Source organism: Macrobrachium rosenbergii, chromosome 18, assembly GCF_040412425.1.
Source record: "Macrobrachium rosenbergii isolate ZJJX-2024 chromosome 18, ASM4041242v1, whole genome shotgun sequence".
Taxonomy (NCBI): domain Eukaryota; kingdom Metazoa; phylum Arthropoda; class Malacostraca; order Decapoda; family Palaemonidae; genus Macrobrachium; species Macrobrachium rosenbergii.
Window position 1 is genome coordinate 2,469,791 of NC_089758.1, and position 18,887 is coordinate 2,488,677.

Consider the following 18,887-nt stretch of genomic DNA (forward strand, 5'->3'; position numbering starts at 1 on the left):
AAATTCTCTTTGGGAAAACGACGTGGTAGAACCGCTCGGACAATGATAAGGCAAACTATTAACAAATAAATCTGCATTTAAAGGAGTTTTATCTTGGTTGCAAATAAAATGCGGAATAGCTTGCCTAGTGCAGTTGTGGAATCTTCCGATTTCCAAATATTTAAGCATGGAGGAAATTCATACCTGCCCTCTGCTGGCAACTCCCGAGTAACAGGTGTGTCTGTTTCATATTCAGTTCCCTCATATTCATTTATTCATCACCTTTTCCTATAACTCATCTCTCTCTCTCTCTCTCTCTCTCTCTCTCTCTCTCTCTCTCTCTCTCTCTCTCTCTGAGGGCTCTGGAACTCTCTTGGAGGTTTCCAGATGAAGATTTCATGAAAGAACGAAACGATTAAATGGATTACCTGAAGAAAAGGAGCAGACACCTATTCTATACTGCTGGTCGTTCGGCCAACGAAGCTGAGCAATATTGGGTCTGGTCATCACGTAGATGGGTGAGCACAAAGAAATGCTACACACCGTCAGTTCATAAATCCCTTGCAGATCAATGAGCAAGGCGTGGTGCTGGCGACTTCATCCCAAAAGTCTTCCTGAAAAATGAAAAGGAAACAACAGGCATTACATGATACTTGTGGCTTAACACTTTCTTATTTGTCCCCGTCATTTGTTTTAAAGAAATTTGTTCAAGATGAATTAAATGATACATGGTTTAACACTTTCTTATTTGTTTAACACTTTTTTATTTGTTCAAGATGAATTAAATGATACTTATGGCTTAATACTTTCATTTTCATTTGTTTTAAAAGAAATTTGTTCAAGATGAATTAAATGATACTTGTGGCTTAATACTTTCTTATTTGTTCCCGTCATTTGTTTTAAAAGAAATTTGTTCAAGATGAATTAAATGATACTTGTGGCTTAACACTTTCTTATTTGTTCCCGTCATTTGTTTTAAAAGAAATGAATTTCAAGATGAAATTAAATGATACTTGTGGCTTAACACTTTCTTATTTGTTCCCGTCATTTGTTTTAAAAGAAATTTGTTCAAGATGAATTAAATGATACTTGTGGCTTAACACTTTCTTATTTGTTCCCGTCATTTGTTTTAAAAGAAATTTGTTCAAGATGAATTAAATGATATTTTGTGGCTTAACACTTTCTTATTTGTTCCCGTCATTTGTTTTAAAAGAAATTTGTTCAAGATTAATTAAATGATACTTGTGATTAACACTTTCTTATTTGTTCCCGTCATTTGTTTTAAAAGAAATTTGTTCAAGATGACTTAAATGATACTTGTGGCTTAACACTCTTATTTGTCCCCGTCATTTGTTTTAAAAGAAATTTGTTCAAGATGAATTAAATGATACTTGTGGCTTAACACTTTCTTATTTGTTCCCGTCATTTGTTTTAAAAGAAATTTGTTCAAGATGAATTAAATGATACTTGTGACTTAACACTTTCTTATCTGTCCCCGTCATTTGTTTTAAAAGAAATTTGTTCAAGATGACTTAAATGATACTTGTGGCTTAAATTTGTTCAAGATTTGTCTTATTTGTTCCCGTCATTTGTTTTAAAAGAAAAGATGAATTAAATGATTGTTCATTTGATCCGTCATTTGTTTTAAAAGAAATTTGTTCAAGATGAATTAAATGATACTTGTGACTTAACACTTTCTTATCTGTCCCCGTCATTTGTTTTAAAAGAAATTTGTTCAAGATGACTTAAATGATACTTGTGGCTTAACACTCTTATTTGTCCCCGTCATTTGTTTTAAAAGAAATTTGTTCAAGAGATTAAATGACTTGTGGCTTAACACTTTCTTATTTGTTCCGTCATTTGTTTTAAAGAAATTTGTTCAAGATGAATTAAATGATACTTGTGGCTTAACACTCTTATTTGTCCCCGTCATTTGTTTTAAAAGAAATTTGTTCAAGATGAATAAACAGATTTTCTTGGAGTGAGATACAGACGAGTGATTCTTTAAGAATCCACGCTCTAAGCTTATTTTTCCACGAACCGTTCAACACTGTGAAACACAGTGTTTGTACATAGTTTAATTCATACTTGTGGCACTCTGGTAACTTATCTAAACACCTTAAAATCTAATATAAAAAGCCATTTTCTTCTTTGCTACCCAATAAGTACAAATAACGTACAAATAACTCGGCTCGGTATTTTCTCTTTTTCATACACGGTATGTTAAGAATGGTGCAAGATGTTCTCCTTTCTAAAAATCAAGGCGGCTTCGTCAAGATATCATTTGCATAATGGCTTGAAATCATTACGAACTCATCCAATCAGGTTTTTCCACGGAAACCAAGAATACGTTTACCATTGGAGCAGATAAAACATTCAGTGGGTGCGTTGCTTGTCAAACAAAAAATTGCTATCTTCCGTGCGCAGTTAAAGTTGAGACTTGAACAATTTTTTGCTGAAATTTCGGGCTTAATTACCACTATCGTATAGTTGGTCTCTACGTGTGTAAAGGTCTCCTCACCGGGGACTTTCGAGAATATAGAAGCTCCCTCAAAACTTGCTATATCTCACTCTTAAAGAGATATGCTATTAGAAAGAGTATCCTTCATTTCAAAAGAACTTTTAATTGCATATCATTTTCTGTTAGGAGGAGTTAAAACTGATTAAGAAACTTTGGCGACTTAAAGGTCGGAGTTCCGTATGCTGCTGACGAAGGTCGCGTGAGTACCTTTTGCTTGTGCAGTTCCGGGAGACAACACGTACTGTACAGTACCTGAAGAACAGGAAACCATTACCGTACAATTAAGGTTTCTCTTCACAATAGCCATTTTCACTTTTTCAAAACGTGGGAAGGTCTTGTAATGTTCCATTTTTCCTTATATTTATATGACCCACCCTTTCAGGTTTCTGTAAAAGGAAATTATTGTGCCGGCTTTGTCTGTCCGTCAGCCCTCAGATCTTAAAAACTACTGAGGCTAGAGGGCTGCAAATTGGTATGTTGATCACTCACCCTCCAATCACCAAACATACCAAATTGCAGCCCTCTAGCCTCAGTATTTTTTTTATTTTATTTAAGGTTAAAGTTAGCCATAAACGTGCATCTGGCAACGATATAGGGCAGGCCAACACCCGGCTGTGGTTATTCATGGGCCGTGGCTCATATAACATTATACCGAGACCACCGAATGATAGATCTATTTTCGGAGGCCTTGATTATGCCTGTACAGAAAACTCGATTGCGCCGAAGACACTACGGCGCATTTTTTAATTGTTTATTACTGATATTTCAGTACTTGACTCAGATTTACTCACTAATAAGAGCTTCTTAAACATATCTATACCATATTTGCAAACAAAGTTAAGTATACTGTACAATTTGAAGCTATTTTGAACAGTTCATTATTTGTTTCCATTTCAAAAATAAGACACTGAAATTCAATCTCCAAATAGGTAAATCCTATAACCGATGCAGATGCTCGGAACTTGAAAGGAACTCTTTGTTAGGACATTGGGCAGCCTGGATATCGCAATTACACCCAAACACAACAGAAAGGAAACTTTTTGGTGGCCACTTTTAACATCCTTCTTATGGTACTGGACCTGAGGTTTCTAACTTATTAATAAAGCTCGCGGTTGACGTTGATCGGTCCGGTCCGTGGTTTGCTCCCTTGCTGCCTCTCACCAGTTCACCCAACTATAGATAAGTAACATTATCTGCTTTCAATCAAAGCAACGGCGACGAGCTAGCACCCTCATGCCTAAAGACTTGTTGAGGAACCGAAGGGTTGTACCCCTCCTGGCGGCTCTTCCAGAGGGGAAAAGATGTATCGTAAAAGAGACACGCAAGCAAGCGCGCACACACACACACACACACACATATACTGTATATGCATATATACATGTAAAGTATACTGTATATATGAGAAGGCCCATAGAAACACGTGAATATAGGGCTTTCATGGACCTTTTTGCCGTCATAGTGTACTGTGGATTACAGTATAAGACATTCATATATCTATCTATCTATATATATATATATATATATATATATATATATATATATATATATATATATATATATATATATATATATATATATATATATATATATATATCCAGTGCAACATGAAGGGACGTGTGCTTGAGAATATTATAAAATCCACGTCAGAACAGTGCTTTGGTAGTTTATGCTACACTTTAGTTCAAACTGAAAACGTAGAATAAACTACGAAAGCACTTGTTCAAAGTCCCGGTTTTCACTCACCTGCTGACGTGGATTTTATAATACATATATGTATGTGTATAAATATGTATGTATGTATATATATATATATATACAGTATATATATCCATAATTGCTTGTACAGTGTACAAAAATCTGTAATAGATACACCCTCACAAACAATAAAGCCCCCATAAATTCCTGGCTAATCCCTCCCCCTTTTATTACAGGTCCCACTGGAGGACAGGGACCAACAAACCCATTTTCATAAACAATGATTTATTTGGATGTCTTCGGAAGGACGGTCAGTACGGTCCAGTGATTTAAGATGTCCTTTTGGGTGGACACTTGTGCCATCCGGACAAATACCAGGATATCCGGATATCCACGAAGATATATTTGCATTTACATACAATAAGACGGCAATGCTCGGTTACGTATTGTGACGTACATACTTCTTCCCCCGCCCCCTCCCCTTTTTCCCCAGAGGCCCACCCCCTCTTCCTACCCCGACGCTTTTCTGCTCTCTGTTTCTCTTTCCATGATACTTTACTCTTTTTGCATTTGTTTATCCTTTCATTATAAGGTTCTGATACATTAAAACACATATAGCTTTAAGATCATTTTTTATGCCATTTACCCCTAATTCTCATATTTTGTTAGCCAACTTAATAACGTTTAATATCTAATGTTATAATATATACTTACATAAACACACACACACACACACACACACACACACACACACATATATATATATATATATATATATATATATATATATATATATATATATATATATATATATATATATATATAATCAATACATCACTGAATACCCAATTTAATAACATTTAATATCTAATGTTATAATATAACCTTACATAAACACAAAAACACACACATATGTATGTATATATATATATATATATATATATATATATATATATATATATATATATATATATATATATCAATACATCACTTACGAATTATTTTGGTGAAGCTTTATTTTACTTTACATTAAGCTATTGAAACAGTAGGCAGAGAATAATTATTTAAGGAGTACGTGTATAACGTGGCATCGTTCAAGGAGGATTGGGTAACATACACGAGTCGTGGAACCCCTCATGAAGCCCATTACAGAGGATTTAATGACCCTCAGTATTGGCGCTGCCACGCGCCGACACGGGTCGCTGACGCCCGCCCCTAGATGCGATGACCAGCTTAGACTTGTCTCTCTCTCTCTCTCTCAGTAAAGATAGATTCTCGAAAAAGAGCCCTTTTGGTTCTGTTGTGGCACCTATCGAAAATTAATAAGAGCGCCGGGTTTTCCACGAAAAAACTTGATTGCAATTTTCCACGAATGTTTCCCGGGAAGACTTCTTCGTGCACACCTTGCTGGCAAACTTGCATCTCACGCATAAATATTCCCTGTGTAATTGACAGTAGAGTGCTGTGCTTTAAAATCTGCTGGGAGGCGTTTCAGAAAATATGTAATTAAGATACACATATATGTATGTGTATATGTGTGTATATATATATATATATATATATATATATATATATATATATATATATATATATATATATATATATATATATATATATATATATATATATATATATATATATATATATATATATATATATATATTACCAATGTGCCCAGTGGAGTTTGTTGGGGATGGCAAGAGTGAGAAGAAAATGAGATTCTGGGGAAAACTCTGTCTGAGTGATTAAACAACCCCATCCATTTTTATCTTATAATAAACTCTGAAAATGTATATCATTCTGTTTCAAGATCTTTCCATCAACATCTACATTATATATATACACATATAATTTTGTGTGTGATATATATATATATATATATATATATATATATATATATATACATATATATATATATATATATATATATATATATATATGTGTGTGTGTGTGTGTGTGTGTGTGTGTGTGTTTATAAGGTGTCCATAAAGTCATGGTACAATTTAGAATACATGTTGCTTCGTAGCTATACATAGTAGAATTAATAAAGTTTGATGTATTTAGTTAATTTTTTTTTCTTCTGAAGGTTTATCATTTGTTTTATAGAATATTTTTCATGATTTCGAAACTTCTTTTTCAGGACTGCTGTTGACCCATGGCTTCAATAGAACAGAAAGAAAACTGCGTTCTTTGGTTGGCTAACATGTACTGTTACTGACCAAAGAAAGTTTACAACCTGTACAACAGAGAAGCACCACACAGGATGCGCATAACCATTCAAAAATGAATAATCAGTGTTAATCCTTTCATTGAACTGATGACAGAAAGTAATCCGTGTACGGTAATCCTCTTCTTAACAACATCTGATGCATTTGGATTCTGTACGCTTGCATCTTATGCACAGTAGATTTTGAAAGCCTCATCTCCAAAGATGCTCGTCTTAGATTCTTTCTCGGACTCCTTTCAAAGGATTGTTTTCTACAGGTGCTACAGTTCCTTCGTCCACGCATGGTCTACCGAACAGTGGTTTATCAATAACAAAACCTGTTTCCTTATATTTCTTCATTCGCATGGCTGTGCAATTCCTGCGTGGTGCTTCTTTATTGTACAGCGTTGTGAACCTTCTTCGGGGAGCGACAGTACATTTTAGCTCGGCCAACCAAAGATCGAGGTTTGCTTTTTCTTCTAGTGAAGCCACGGGTCAGCAGCAGTTCTGAACAGTAAGTCCTTTTTCAGTTTCAGAAATTGCGAAAAATATTTGATAAAACAAATGATGAATAAAACTTCAGAACAGAAAACTAAGACAAGTCAAGTTCTCTTATCCTTCTTGCAGATTAATTCTATCATTTACAGTTACGAAGCTAAAAGTGTTTAAATTGCAGCACGACTTTATGGACACCCATATATACAGTATATATATATATATATATATATATATATATATATATATATATATATATATATATATATATATATATATATATATATATATATATATATATATTAGTATGCTCGCGTGTGTGAGCACAGGTGCACGCGCTCCCGAGTGATAATATTTTGGAATAAAATAGCCAGTAGTGCCGTTTAGTTCTTTATTACACACATATACTGTATATCTAGTCATTTAACAAGGCACAAAATTGAAGACCTTTTCTTAACAATTACTGTGATGATATTCAGAAGCTTGTTAGATATCATACTGGCAAATAACGCCTTTCATTCGGTCGCACCGATCATCGTGGAAGAAGAAGTAATCATTCCTGAAAAGGGCCAGGCAGTTCTCGTACATGCCCCCGGCAGGCTCCTGAGCACCACTGCCCTCCGCTCCCCAAAATGGCGTACCCCTGGGGACCTCGGTGTCATCTTCCCACAACCATGTGTCTTCCAATCTTGAGTCAGAGCCGCCCAGCCACAAGTCGATTATGACCTCTAAATTGAAGAGTAAAAACTTCAGTTAGTTTGCCATACCTAAATGGTAAACAGTTTTGCCTCCGCAATTCTGCTATAAGAATTAAAGGTCAGTAATACCAGGACCCACTCTGAGTGGGTCCTGAGTAATACTTGCTCAAAATCATTCACGAAACCAATAAACATCTTGTTATGAGACTTTTAACTCAACTTGTGACTTTGGGGCCAATGTTTGCTTTGTCCTTTGACCTCCAATAACTTCGGAGTTGAGAGTAAGACGGTAAACTGAAGGGTTTTGTTTAGTTTTATACCTGGAGTTTCATCCTTTTAATGATGCGAGGAATGCTGAAAACTACTCTCTCCTTGTGAAGAATTTGGTCAGACTATAATCTACATTCATATTCTCTCTCTATTTAAAATTTTCCTCCGCTCCTTTATCCTCGTTTCATTTTTCTGAGCTCTTTCCACTATCTTTTAATTAATATTGACTGATTTATATCTTTTACCGAAATACACAGCACATTCTACAAAACCTGTATACAGATAAACAAGTTTTACAGGATTTGCTGCATATTTCGGTAAAAGATAGAAATCAGTCTATATTCAATAAAAGATACGGGAAAGAGCTCAGAAAAATTAAAGGGTAGACATCTGTCGACAGCTCCTATAGAGCAATTAGTATATAGTTATGGAGCATTGAAATGCATGTCCTATGATCCTTGATGGAATGTGCGACAGCGTCAAGGATGTTCAAGAAATCTCGGGGCGAGATGAACACTTGTGTCTTGTGTCAGCGCACACCAGGTGGTTTTGCAAACTGTCAACACATTTTTCTCGGAAGGAAAGTATTCTTAATGAGATTACAGGTAGTCTTTTAAAGGTCCCTTTTCTGCATCCAAATTTCAGCAGAAATACTTTTTCAGTAAAAGGTATAGGATTTTTTTTTCCTATCAAGAGAATGTCATGTATAACGCCGGAGAAAGAACTGGTGTAGTTGATAGGATTGAAAGGCCTGAAGCGAATGAGAAAAAAAGACACTGTTGTAAAAATGTGTTCGGAAGGAGGTGTATACCTGAGAACCAGTGTTTTCCTCAGAAGAAAATTTCTGCCTACATACGGGGAAGAAAATGACGAGGAAAAATTTGCTAAGTTCTGTGTTAATGCAGAGTAGAAGGAAGAACTAGAACCGGAAGACGTGGGGAATAGTCAGAAGGATACTAAAGTAAAATAAATAACAGAAAGTAATTTCATCTGCAGGTGAAGGGTTCAAAATATGTCTGTACACTTAACTGGGACGAGTGATCGTGATGAGAAAAGGGTTGGAGTAGTATGTCAGTAAAGAAGAAAATAGACGAGAGTGTGGAAAGGATATGCAACATTTATGACCGAGTCACTTTGTCAGCTTGGAGATATTGGAGATATAGGGATGTAGGAGTGATGAATAAATGGATGATAATTTGTAGCTAATGTAAGAGAAGAGTACCCCAGATACAGTTGCCTGTATAGGTATACGAGAAGACGCCTATGTTACTCAAGAGGGAAGTGTAACAGAACACAAAGCAAAACACTGACCATATTTGGAGGGTGTTGATAAACTTTAACACAGAAAACAACATGTTAAGTACAATTAGATTTTTATCTGTAGACGTGAGAGCGATTTGGAGTAAAAATGTTGTGTCCTCATAGCTCTTTAGTAGCCATTTCACATGTATTGTGCTACTGCATTGTATTCATTAATCTGTCTTGAATGCAATTGGCCTTATGTAGAATTTCCTGGCCTTTCCACTGATATATGTTTTATCACTGTACGTTTATTGTCTCTCTCACAATCGCCATCTGTTTGTCTTCTACTAATGGAGTAATGAGCCAAGTTAGAGAAAGGACGGGATATGCAAATGCACAATACAAGGGATAAGAGAGGGGGGTATGAAATTGTAGTGGAACGGCTAATATATACTGATAATAATTTTAGACAGTGATATGAAAGAGAAGCTACAAAAGCAGATAAATGAATTTGAAAGAGTAAACTATTAAGGACGAATGGAAACGGAAGAGATGAGGCAATAAATAGAGAAATAATGGGAGTGGTTTAGTCCTGAGGGTATTTTTTATAAAAACTGTAACTGGTAAAATCAATGGAAGGAGGCCGAGAGGAAGACCTAGACAAAAATATATGGATGGATTGGTGAGAATGACTGGAGGAAGAATGTCTGCAGCTCAGTTGCTGCAGAGAGCCGGAAATGGAGAGGAGTGGCGAGCCATGATTGCCGACGTCCTTGGGGATACGGCACCTGGATGATGATGATGATGAACAGATGCTGAGAGGATGAGAGACAAAATGCGAGTTACACAGTACGTGAAGTGAGGTATTAAGCAAGAGATGAGCTTTTTGCATAGTACATCGGAAAAAAAGGACTGAAAAGCCGAAAAGCGTATAAGATAAAGATAAATAGGATGGCATTGTTGGAAGGACGGATTACAGTGCATTTCAGTGGTTTGGTCACATGGAGAGAATGAAGTGCGACAGGCTGGCAAAAAGTGTGATTCATTTTGAAGCTATAGGAGAAAGGAGGAGAAGGAGACCGAGGTATTGTTGGCTCACTGGGGTGAGAGACAGTGGAACAGATGGGGCCCAGTAGGCACGAAGCCTCAGGGTGCGCGGAAGACAGAAACAGTGGGCTTAATGTGTGTAGGAGGATGGGATGATTGGCAGCTGGTGAGCTATCTGAGCAGGCAAGGAAATTTTCTGCATTATAGTTTCATCCTGAATCAACAATTAAGGAGGGACGCAGTGGCGACGTAGTGTGTGAAGTTACAGTGGACATCTACCTTCCTCTGGTGGGATTCAAATCTCCAGTGGCCAGTGGCCAGACCGAATCTCAAGCTCTGCGTGTGGACCATGCCCATACCTGCAGGGATACAGATGAACAGGAAGACAGACAGGTAGAGGAAAACCTCGAGACGCTGTGCAAAACTCACCGTTGCTGATGAGATAGGTGTAGAGATCGCCCAGGTCGTTGGCATCTTGTATCTTGGCCATGTGACCTCCGAGGGCATTGCAGATCAACTGTTGGTCAGACCATGGGTTTTCTTTCACCGCATCGACCAGGAGACACACATTGCCGATCATGGTGAAGGGCGAAGGACACTCTAAGGGGAAACATATATCTTAGAAAGGATTAGTCAGGACGGGAGGTCAAACTCGGTGCAATCACGAACAGGAATGCAAAGTTGCAGTATACTGAATTGTTGTTGTTATAGTCACTTATCCATTAAGGGATCCGTAACGATAGTATCTGTACGGTATACGATAAAGATTTTATGAAAGATGTTTAAAATAAGGCCACACAGACAGACAGATATTAGGAAAAGGTACTGAGCTGATTATGTTACTGAAGAATAAATCGTGACATTAAAACCTACTATAGCAAGTAAGGACTTCAATCAGGAAAACCTATTTGTTGGCAGTGAATGCAAAATACGCCGTTATAAGCCATACAAAGCTGAATATGATAAACAAATAAATCTGCAATTTTAAACGCCCAGTTTTTCTTGAATAATCAAAACGAGCAAGTTTTGGCTTTGTCTCTGAAGCAAAATGTTTCTATCCGGTCAAGAGTCAAGATGAATTTGTTTACTTCATATTTCCGATGATGCTTGGTATCACCCACAGACATTTCGCAAAAAGATCTCTTGTAACAGCGAAGCATTACAAATATTTCTCTTGTTAACTTCCCTGCAGTACGATGGCGAGAAAGTCAACGTTTAACTTCTAGCGAATAAACAACGCTGGCAAGACCTCTTCAGCAAACAGTATATCGTAATATGGCGATTTTCCACTCCGCGCATTCATAGAAAGAAAGTAATCTTGCAATGGAATTTCCCCATAAAGATTTCTTAGGCATCATTGTTAACCTAAAGCATTTAATTACTGAAAACCTACACCGGGCCATGCACATACTGTAGGCCCTATGAAGTGAAACTGATTAAGACTGATTAAGTTATCAAGAGAGAGAAAGAGATTGAGAGAGTAGGGAGAGATCGGAGGGCGGAGAGATTAGAAAAGAATTCTAATCAATTCGGAAAAAAATGAGTACCACAGAAATCGCTCCGGGCCATAACGGGGCACTTGCTCGCTACAAGCAATTCAGGCCATCCGGTTTTGTCATCTGGATCGACTCTAGAATAACATAAATAAGAACAACTTTAGTTTCTACCAATGCAAACCCTTTTAGGGTAATTTAAAGAGACTAGGGGATTGTTTCTTAACTTTAAACATATTGTCTCACGTTCAACAATCATAACAAAAAAAGGATTCCATTATTTATGTTTTCTTCTCTATTCCATCCCATTTTCTCATGCAACTGAGCAACTGGCTTCATTCTGAGAAACCTCAGCCTTAATTACAAGTTTTTGTGCATAACCTTAATTAAATTACTGCTCACAGGAAATAGGAATTTTGTTTAGAATATCTTTCGAACTTGAAAGACAACAAGATTATCTCAAAGGACGGCGAATTGAGCTGTGTTCCCCTAGTAAGAGGATGGTCCTTGTAAATCTTGCAACAAAACGGGTACGAAGATTAAAGAAAGTTAACTCTTATCTGAATTATAACACTTCAATGAATTCGCCCGTTTTGAGTGAATATCAGACGGCGTAATATGCTATTAAATGCTGTCAGTTGAGTCATTGATGGGTAGGGCAGTTGGGTACAGTTATTCTCTGGTATATGCAGGGTCTGCTGCCTACCTGAGCAAAGCCTCAGGTACTGTGTGAATCCTTAGTTTGGATTCGGTTTGATTTATGAGATTTAGGCGGTTGAGCCAAACACTGGCATTTTCGGCCACTCGGAGCACAGAAAGGAGGAAAGAGGGAGTTGGACAGCAAAGATGAGGAGATCCTTGAGGAACAAGGGTCTAAAGGTTGAGCTGAGAGAGAGAATACCGCAGCTGCGCCACGAGGTACTAGTCAGGGAGGCTGGACGGAAAACCAGATGAAAGGAATGAGAATGGAGGTAAAATAAAAGGTTTAAAAGTAATGCCTACAGCACACCACGCGTAGCGAACTGACGGCACTATCCCCCTGTGCATGCGGGTGTGAATCCGTGGCTCCAGAGTCGTCCACATATGCGGGCCACTTATAAATGAGATGAATTTTTTTTTGTCGACTGCATGCGTGATAGTGTGTTGGTTCGGTTACTGGTATTTTTATCAGACAACCTTGATATTTATTCTCCTTACCTCTGTTCGGTGGACTAATCTTCTCCTCTTCATCTGCAGGCTTTGCTGCAACGCTGTTGCCGGTAGCTGAAACCCATAAAAATTGCGAGATTAATAAGAGATCCCTCTTTGCTCTGCGACGTGTTACGTATCAGTTTATAACCAGTAACACTAATGATGGGGTCAAAGATAAATCAGTAACGGAGTTTCATTGCACCAGGACAAACAACTATTGACGTCTCTACCAAGAAAATCAATAAGCTGTAAAGAAAATTCGGATGAAGAGATTCGAGTGTTTTGGATTCTATTTTTTTTTTTTTGCTGACCTTTATTTCTAAAGATCCTGTGACTGAAAGAAATATTATATGAGCTCTTTGCAAATCAATATTAATTTCCTACGCTAGAATGATCAGTTGATGACCCCAGAGAGAAATGACTCAAGATCTCAATGAACAATTTTGAAAATATATAGAAATTGCCGATAAATATTTTGTTCAAGTGCTTCTTCGAAAATTGAATAAAAAAAAAGGCAGCAAGAAAAGACGTGAGACTATTACCAGCACAAATCGCCGCATTTGACGCCTCGCAGTTGTCGTCGAAAACATAGTAAAAGTAGTCTGTATTGAGGGCGGCGCAGTTTTCGTACGTGCCTCCCGTTGGCTCCTGGCGCCCTGACTGAACGCCCCACAGGGGAGTGTTCATGCGAACTCGGGTGTTGTTATAAGACCACACCCAGTCGCCCTCTTCAAGGATGTCGTATGCGCCAATCCAGTAGCTCGTCGAATCGAGAATGGCTGTGCAAAAGATATTTTCAGTTTGTGATCAATGTGCGGACAATTTACCAATAAAAAGTCGCATACGCAAGCACGCGAACACCCACACACACAAACACACGTAAATATGTATAATGTGTGTGTGTGTGTGTGTGTGATTGTGCGTTTGTGTATACGTGCATGCGTGCTCAATATGAAGTGTTGTTTTTATACGCAAGTAAATTTTTTATGCTCATGAAAATTATGCCCCAAATATCACTTAATACCGCGTTCACTTTATCTTGGCATCGTTTACACCCAAGGGGAATGATAATTAATAAGTGCATCCGTCCCAGCCAGGATTCAAACTTGTGATGAAGTTTATTCATACTAAATAAACTGATTTCTGCTATGGTCCTGACGCCCAAGTCAGATAAAGATACAAAGTTTCATTTGAATGACACTAAATATGTACTGCTCCAGATTGATAAAGAAACAGAGGAATGCTTGTACACATACTGTGTGTATGTATGTATATATATATATATATATATATATATATATATATATATATATATATATATATATATATATATATATATATATATATATAGAATATGGGGCACCAGCGTTTTGTTATCAAGGACAAAGGTAGGCGCAGTTCCTGGGGGACTACTGCGCAAGAGTTTTTGACCAAACCAGAGCCAAATCAAAACTGTTCTAAACCAGCAGATGAAAAGTTGATAACTGCAATGTTATAAGGATCCAAAAAGCTAGCATGGTAGTACTTTTGAGAAATCTTTTTACTGAGCTTAATATTACTTACGATTTTCGATTACTGCAATGTTATAAGGATCCAAAAAGCTAGCACTGGCAGTACTTTCTGAGAAACCTTTTTACTGAGCTTAACATTACTTACGATTTTCCTTGATGAAGAGGAAAATGTCATGAAGGGTGTTTGCATCGTGCATGTTCACTAATTCTCCTTTGAGCCCGTGGCAGAACTGACGAACTTCGTCCCAGGGACCAATGATTGATGTGTCTATCAGCAGGCATCGCGGGCCTATGGCTCTGAAGGGTGCTTCACATACTGTCGGTATGAAACCAAATCAATCCGTCAGTTTGTGATTGCTTGTCCTTTCTCTCTGGACTGATATTCTTCTAAGTATGAACGTACATTCAAGGCTGAAAACTACAGCATTACCTATCTTACATACTGTATATGTATGTACATGTAAACTAATAAATGATTTCATTAGGTGTTCAGCAAAGCAAACCTATCTTAATGTCAGACAGAAGAAAGAAATCATGAGAACCAGACTCATACAAATGATCACCAAAAGAAACTCACCAACATTGCTGTCGGAGCTTTCTGCGAGGGCCAACCCTGAAAAGAAAATGGAATAATACTTTTAGGGAAATTGTCTTTTGTCAAAGAGTAGTAAGTTGTTCAGGGTGTCGGAATCTGAGTCAAAATAAGAGCCTTCGGAGGCCGCGAACCTCCGCCAAGGCGGGGCCATCCAACAAGTCTCCCATCTCGCACACATAGGTCTCGTACCCAGATCCGGACCTCTCCTAAATCTACCGGCTTGTTGCCAGTCAGGAGGCTGTGAACCTTTGATCAAACTCTCATGAAATCGAGACAAATTTCCGCGTTCTAGATATAACCCGAGTAAAAAGACAAAAATTAGGAGACAACTTTACTTGGTTTTCGTTAGGAATTTACCTTGCCCCAAAACTTGTGCATTTAAGATTGTACAGGTTGCAACAGACTCAGAGTTGGACACAGTGGGAAATCAATTATTGTCCGTTTAAAAATCGACTCAAATGTGCCAAATAAATCATTATGAGCATACAGTATGGTTAAATATGATTCTGTCAATTCAGTTTAATTTACGATAAATATCAGAAACATTTCAAACATGAACAGCAGTCTATCAAATTAGGCTAGAGTGCCATTGGACACCTGACCATTCAGTAACTTAATGTTTTTCCATATTTTATTGCATTTCACTGTGGTACATCGCGACATTCTATATACACACACATTAAGCTACAAATTCTATTTAATATCCAATTCGCTCTGCCTCGGAAATATAACCGAAGCGTAATGACAAGTGACAGTCACCTGATGGACTCGCTCTACGGACGGCAAAACTGTCTCTGAATTCAGGGACGAGTGCTGTACCAACCGGGCTGTCAAAAGAGGTAGAAGTTGATACCGACTCCGCCGTGCAAATCACAGTCGAGTGCGGGTATTTGTACGGAGGAGCTAGTATCAACTTCTACCTCTTTTGACAGCCTATTGGTAGAGCACTCGTCACTGAATTCAGTGATAGTTGGCGCCGGTGGATGACATCAGGTGACTATCACTCATCAGTTATAATTCCCCTTCAGTAATATTTCCGAGGTAAAGCGAATTGGATATCAAATGAAATTAGCTTAATATATATATATATATATATATATATATATATATAATATATATATATATATATATATATATATATATATATATATATATATATATATATATATATATATATATAAATATATACAGCATACATCAAACATGCTAAAAGACTAGCATTTAACACAGCATACCAGTGTTTTACTTTGTGCAGCTTCGTAATTACTGAACTTCATGACATTTTCAGAGCAACAAAGAGAACTGCACGGTTCAGTGCCTCTTGTTTTAGAATGCGGGCGGAAAGAAAAAGACAAGCGCATTTTTTACAGCCTGAATAAGTGTATTCTTAAGAGCAATGTTACCTAAAACAATAACTACAGTAGTATTAGTAGAGGAGGTAGCCGAAGAAACTATTTAAGCATAAAACCAAAAGTACAGATTCCATTGCAGATCTCGAGCACTTCGTCTTGGGAAGCAGCCACAAAGATTTATAAGCTTCTGGTTTCTGGCAACGCTTACTCTACTGATACTTGAATATTAAGATACGGGTATTGACTTGATTTCCGTTGTTGTTCTATGCTGGTACGGGCTTGCCTTCACGGTGAACTAGCTAGCTAGGTCATTCGAGGCTCTAGGTGACGCTGTAGGGTTGTTACAGTACGGCCAATTTACGTTACACTTAAGCAGAACTGTAAATAGCATTAGTCGCTCCATTTCCCAAAGTGATTCTCGACCGCTGATTTATAATCAGGGACCGCATAAGGATAGGAATGCAGCAGATTCTCGTGTTCACTCTCTTTTAAGTTTGAAAGGGCATAATTCTCCTTCAAATTGATTTCCTCAAGGACTTTTAGTAGCGAGTAAATTATTTCTACACGGCATACGACAGTAAATGATGTTATGGACGCTACTGTTACAGGTGTTTTTATCCTGATGTTGAAAGTCCTCCTTTTCCCCTGTTGATGCAAGAGGCTTCCATTCGGCCTTGAAAGCTGCAGTTGGTTAAGAACTGACATATGTGACAGAACTTCTTCCCGAGCATATTTTGAGCGCTACAGTGTATGAAGGCCAGTTCAGTCGAGCCTTCATACATTGTGGGCTCGACTGAAATTGGCCGATATCACCCAGAGTTTATAGGCTATCTGCATCTACTAACCGCATTTAAGGACTTGCCGTATTTCGGTAATTATTCTAAGAAGCTTCATCTTTATTCCTTTTCTGAAGCCTTCCCGCTGTCACTCTACAACAAAAGCATTGTAAAACCACTCTGTTCACTCGGTTGTAATGAACGTTTAGAAACTTGTCACAACGGAACTGCAGTCAGCAGGGAATATGGAAAATACGACAGTGCTGCGTTCAAGTACCACTTTCTTGTCACTGATTTTTGAACAGAAGAAAGAAAGACTGGAAAATTTGTAAACCGTGACCACTTGACTGCAAATGCCAATGTTTGAGTTGACTTTAACACCAGCTGTATTAAGGTACGTGTTGTGCATGTGTATGTGTGACAGCGAGCGCACGTTGTGTTTTATATATCTATTTACATGGAAAACGTTCACACGGTCCAGTGAACACAAACGTATCTTCATTTGAACACAAATGTATAGCAATTATACAAAAAATTTGCTGTATACGAACATATTTTCTTCAGACGACTAGCCACATATTCGAGTATAGTTCATAGTGTCAAATCCAAAACGCTAAGCACTTGGCCATGTGTACTCTCAGAATATCTTCTGTAGATTCATAATATTCATTCATATAATTCCCCCTCCCCCTGAAGTACCTTTATCTTCAGGAATCTCTACAGAAACCATAATGGATTTCTCACGAAAATAAAAGACCAATACTTATTTTTATCATGGAAAATTAATCTTAATGAGACTGACTGCATCCAACGATTGGAAAAACAATGTGTTGAGTAGCCATTCTAGATGAGGCCACAATGAAAATAAGTGTGCAGAAGCTGAATCAATCAAAACAGATCACTCGGCGGAAAGATCGTAAGGTCGCAGCTAAAGGAAAACGCTCGCTAGTCACTCGAAGTAAGACCAGAGAAGCGTGCAATGAGTGACAACAATCTGTCCTTGTCGAGCATGTCTATGGAAAGGGCAAATTCAAGAAGGTTTCTCAAGAACCAAACGAAACAAGAGTCTACACTCGTTTTACCGTTGTCTCTGCTAAATCAAGTGGAGTAAAGTTCACTCACAACGACTTATTTAAGTTTAACTTCGACCACGCGATAGCTGGCAGAAATGAAAGTAAAGTCATCTTACCCACAGAAAAGGTCAGGAAAGGCAGCAACATGACTCTGGACTTCTCTATAATTATTTACCGTCTGCAAAACTCGCACGCTTGACTTTATGCTTGGAGATGTGTGACAGCAGTGAACACAGCAAGAGAGATTTTTATGGCGATTATCTCTCGCTACTGGGAACCCGTCTCAGCTGTTGGCTTCATGGAAGAGCCATGGAGACAAATTATTAATAATCAGGGTGCAGCCAGGTGGTGGTTTTCCCAGGGCACTTCTGTCTTAGCTCTCTCTCTCTCTCTCTCTCTCTCTCTCTCTCTCTCTCTCTAAAAGAATGATTGCCAAGATATATATATATATATATATATATATATATATATATATATATATATATATATATATATATATATATATAAATATATATATATAAATATATATTTATACATATATATATGCATATATATATATATATATATATAAATATATATTTATACATATATATATGTATATATATATATATATATATATAGAGAGAGAGAGAGAGAGAGAGAGAGAGAGAGAGAGAGAGAGAGAGAGAGAGAGAGAGAGAGAGAGAGAGAGAGAGAGCTATGAACATTAGTTTTGGACTTCTGTAGAAGTTATTAAAATTTTC

The 18,887-nt window shown here is 37.5% G+C and overlaps 1 protein-coding gene across 1 annotated transcript; it reads right to left on the reverse strand.

Moving 5' to 3' along the window:
- Positions 1-7,272: 7,272 nt before the first annotated feature.
- LOC136848028 (lymphocyte antigen 75-like) lies at positions 7,273-18,442 on the reverse strand. Its single transcript, XM_067120068.1, has 7 exons — positions 18,261-18,442; positions 14,926-14,961; positions 14,494-14,664; positions 13,380-13,616; positions 12,844-12,909; positions 10,583-10,753; positions 7,273-7,624 (listed from the first exon to the last, which is right to left on the reverse strand). Exons 1-7 carry the CDS (start codon positions 18,289-18,291, stop codon positions 7,383-7,385), a joined length of 954 nt encoding a protein of 317 aa, XP_066976169.1. The 5' UTR covers positions 18,292-18,442; the 3' UTR covers positions 7,273-7,382.
- Between the last annotated feature and the right edge of the window lie 445 nt (positions 18,443-18,887).